General features: G+C 40.8%; 1 protein-coding gene across 1 annotated transcript in view; it reads right to left on the reverse strand.

Moving 5' to 3' along the window:
* Nucleotides 1-933: 933 nt before the first annotated feature.
* LOC112838109 (cytidine monophosphate-N-acetylneuraminic acid hydroxylase-like) overlaps nt 934-4470 on the reverse strand; it is a 35139-nt gene continuing 31602 nt past the window's right edge. Inside the window, exon 3 of the mRNA XM_025890843.2 lies at nt 934-2819. Within this exon, the coding sequence (XP_025746628.1) occupies nt 2744-2819 (76 nt within the window). The 3' untranslated portion in view covers nt 934-2743. The remainder of the gene's footprint in view (nt 2820-4470) is intronic.

The following is a 4470-nucleotide window of genomic DNA, read 5'->3' on the forward strand; positions in this document are numbered from 1 at the left end:
CGGAATCAATCTATTAAGGAACAAAATGTCTATTAGTACATTCTCCTTTTACAATTCTATTTTAAGTTTTTCCTCCTTCCTGTTTCCTTCTTATGGTCATTCATTTATCTATTTCTCTTCTTTCTTCTCTTTTTCTAACCCAACTTTTGCTCCCCCACCCCTTTCTGGTTTCCTCGTTGTCCCCTAGAGAATTGTGTCTCCTCTTATTCTATTTCTTCAATGCTTGGATTCAATCTCCTTCCATTATGCCTTGTTTCCCATAGACGATCTGTTCCTGCATGGCCATCGGTTCTTTTTCAGAGAATTGGGTATGGAATAAGTAAAACATAAATTATCTGGCTATGTAGTGACCCACAAACATAAGATATGTGAACATCTCACAAGTGCAACATGTAATTATCCATTCTTGATGTCAATAAGGCGTAAGTCTCTTTGGTATAAGCTTCCTGCATTCAAGATGTAGCATCAGTAAATTCTTGAATTTTCTATGTTTGTTTAGCATCTCTGTGAACTAAAGATAACTAAGTAGAAATCTCACTTTAATACTTTCATTTTTCATTGCATTGGGACAAATTTTTAAAAGATTTATTTATTTTAGAGAGAGCGTGCATACAAGAGGGGGGAGGGGCAGAAGGCGAGGGAGAGAGACTCTTTCTCCGGCTCCACACTGAGCACAGAGCCCCACGTGGGGCTCAATCTCACAATCCTGAGATCATGCCCTGAGCTGAAATCAACAGTCAGACGCTCAACCTACTGAGCCACCCAGGCGCCCCTGGGACAAATTTTTAATCTTATTCTTCAGCTGGAGTTACATAGCCTTTGAGGCTTCGAGGTCAGCAGGAAACTGAAACTGGAATGTGAGCTGGACTATGACTCTTCTCCCAACTTTTGCCGGATTCGCCAAGTGACACTGTAGGTCACAGGACGCTCCTGTTGATTTCATCAGGTGGAGAGGGTCCGTGTTTATTCCTCACTTACCATGTGCTACTCACTCTTTGAGAAGTGCCTGACACGTGACCCAGCCCTGTGAGGCAGGTGTCATTATTAGATCCACTTTACAGATGAAAACCGGACACACAGGAGGCTCACTAATTTGCCCAAGGTCACACGGTAGATGACAGAGCCAAGATTTTAACTGGAGAAGTCAGATTCCAAGTCTGAGGTGCTGACCACTGTACTTTATTGCTTCCTTGACACAACAACTGCAAAATGCACATGCTGACCTCCTGACTTACCTTCATCTCTGCTCCAGTTCATCCACCCACTTACACAGAAGCACCTTGGACCATCTCTCGGAACTGCTCCAGCTCCAAGACCTTGACCTCTGTGCTTTCTCCATCCTTCCGTGCTTCCTGGCTTTCCTAACCAGTGAACATGCTCGGCATCTCCACTGAGCCCCCCTGACTCTACTCTCCCAGCACTGCTCATGCCTCTTCTCTGCCTCCCTCATTTCTCTGTCACCCTGGGAGGACTTGCCAAGGCTCTAATCCACCTTGCATTTTTCTTCCTTTTGACTTCACCCACTCTTGCTGTCTGGAATATTCTTTCTACCACTCCTCCCCTCCATTTCTGCTTTACGAAGAACTTTACCCAAACTCTGAGCCACTCTCTGAACGCCACCTCCCCTCCCCACCCAAAGACTACCTTTTCCAGAATGCTCTTCCTGGTCATTTCAAAAGGTCAGACATAATCTCTCTCTCCTCAGTGTTTGTAACACAAATATAGTCTACCTTATAATCCAGTTATATGTGAATTCCCTTAGCATCCCCTCTAGCTTATACCGTAATTTAGAAGATCTAGCCCAATGCCTTGTGCTAGACTGGAGAACAGAACAAAGAACTGGAGTATAGAACAAAGAACTTCACAACTGAAAAAAATGTTCTACTTTGATCCTTAATTTTACTGGTAAGGACACTGATGCCCAGTTTAAGGGGCAAGTCATACTGACAGTGGGAGACAGAAATTCACAGTTCCTTCCTTCCTTATTGCCTACCATGAATAAAATCGCGTGTGCTCTGGGCTCTGTGCTAAGCCACAGGCAAGAGTATTTACTTTTAAGAAATTCAGAGTCTACTGACCAGAAAAGAAAACAGATTATTATGACACCATGTGATGGGATAGCTGTCTGTGGAATAAATAAACATATAAATAAACACATGAGTCAAAGAATACACTATCTTTGTAGTAATATTACGTGATCTTTCTAACAGTAAGTGTGAGGAAACATAACTTTTAATTCATTTAGTAAAATTACATCCCAAGTGGTAGGAAGAAATGTCAATCTAATTTGAGCCAGACAGGCTGATCTCCATCAGCCTGAAAAAAAAAAAAGAGAGAGAGAATTTATTGCAAATGGAGAGGTGAGGTTTTCCATCATACTCTGTCTCTAGTTTTGCTCCCTTTGGTTCTTGTTGCTGCTTTGCATGTGTTCAGGATTTAGCTCTGAACACTCACTACCTGGGATAATTTCTGTCGTGTTTATTAACTGGCTGTGTGTTCACCTCAAGCAGACTGAAGATTCCATGGACTTGGACTGGATGCACCCACTATTCATTTTATTTACTTATTTTTAAACTTGAATGTTCTTCTTGTAATGTTAGCTCTTCTCACTCCCCCGAAAGTCAGGTTTTCTAGCAGGTATGGTGCCTACTTAATTTAGATGCCAGAAAGGGTGTGATGAGGTTTACAACAAGGGTGTCTCCCAGACCTCCAGGATGCCTTACCTGGGAAGCTCAGGTCTGCTCTACCCACAGTGCATCAGGAAGGACCTCCAGTTGGGTGGTGTTAAAGGTAGTTTTATTTGAAAATGGTTCCAAAACCTGTAAAAGAGATAAAGCAGAGAAATATGTTTTGGAAACTTCCATGACCATTGTTTCGCCGGGATCTGTTCGGTACCTGGTACTCAGCCCGCCCTAAGAGACGGCGCTTCCATACTGTTTCAGCTCTTTGTGTAGACTAGCATTTTCAGTGTGTTGAATGCAGTCCCTTCCAACGGGACAACTGTGCCTTATTTTTATTCTACCATGACGGGCCTTGCTTTAAGGAATTCTCCTATGTGAAAATAGAGATTTGTATTCTGTACACAAAAGCATTCCACCCTGGTACCAGTAAGGGTACAGGTGAATGAGCCCTCTCCTATGTGTACCTGGGGAGGACACTGGCTTGCTGGAACAACCAGGCAGAGCACACCGGATGCCGCCATTCCAGCCCTCAGAACGCGTCCGGAGGAAATCACTATGAGAGTGTGCAAGACGCACCTACGTGTTCATTTGCCAAATCACTGTTTCAAATAGTGAAAAGTTAGAAATGGCTTATAGGTAGATCACAGATGGTTCAGTAAACAGGCAGGTACAAGAGTCTGTATGATATGATTCTATTTTTACAAAAAGTGCACGTGGACGCACTTGCAAACGAAAAGGAAAGATTAACCAGACATCAAGATCTAAACGGCTCTCTTGGGGTGGTGGGTTTATTTGTGGTTTTAACTCTTTTCTTGGAATTTTTTTTGAATTTAACTTTCAAAAAAATTTTTTAAATACCTTTTCTCAAATTTTCTATAGTAGAGATATATTATTTTTATAACCAGAAAAATAGTAAATAAACTCATAAATCCCATTTGAAAAGAGACAAAGATAAACTAGGCTGTGACTGTTTCCCAAGATTCCTTAGGGGATACTCTTACACTTACGACCTGCATTATCAAAACAATAGAACAAAACAGTCTTTAGCGTCAATATTCTAGAAGCTTCCAAGAGGAAACTATTTTCTTAGGAAAAATAACCTCTCAAATCGCAAAACCTGCTTCCTTCCTTTTTTTTTTTTTTCAGAAGAAGTCAGGTATATGTTCTGTTGAAAATGAACAAAAGTTAGAATGCTTTACAACCATTACAAAGTTTGAGGTTTGAGGCGCCTGACTGGCTCAGCTGATGGAGCCTGTGACTTTTGATCTTGCAGTCGTGAGTTCAAACCCCATGTTGGGTATAGAGTTTACTTAAATATAAAACCTTAAAAAAAATTTTCTAAGGCTAATCTGTGTGTCTCAACACAAGGGATACCAAAGATACACTGATGAGTAAAAAAAATGTAAGTTACAGAGCATATGTACTAGGAGAACATTAAAACAGCAATAACAAACTTTTCCCTCCAACTATATGGGACATTTTATTGAGAACAACTCTATTTAGATGAATGTTGACACACTCAGAAACTGGCCTGGGACACTATCCACTGAGCTTATCAAGAGTTATTAAGAGTTTGCCCTGGAGAGTGGGTGGAGGAAAGGCAGGAAACGGGTTTTGTGGGAAGGGTGGGGTAGATTATTTACTTTTTATTTTACAGGCTTCAACATTCTTTACATTTTCTAAATGTAAGTTTTTTGAAAACATTCAAAAGGAAATAAGTAGAAAGAAAGAAAGAAAGAAAGAAAGAAAGAAAGAAAGAAAGAAAGAAAGAAAGAAAGAAAGAAAGAAA

This window comes from Callorhinus ursinus, unplaced genomic scaffold (assembly GCF_003265705.2).
Source record: "Callorhinus ursinus isolate GAN/ISIS: 27379988/994484 unplaced genomic scaffold, GSC_fseal_2.0 scaffold26, whole genome shotgun sequence".
Taxonomy (NCBI): domain Eukaryota; kingdom Metazoa; phylum Chordata; class Mammalia; order Carnivora; family Otariidae; genus Callorhinus; species Callorhinus ursinus.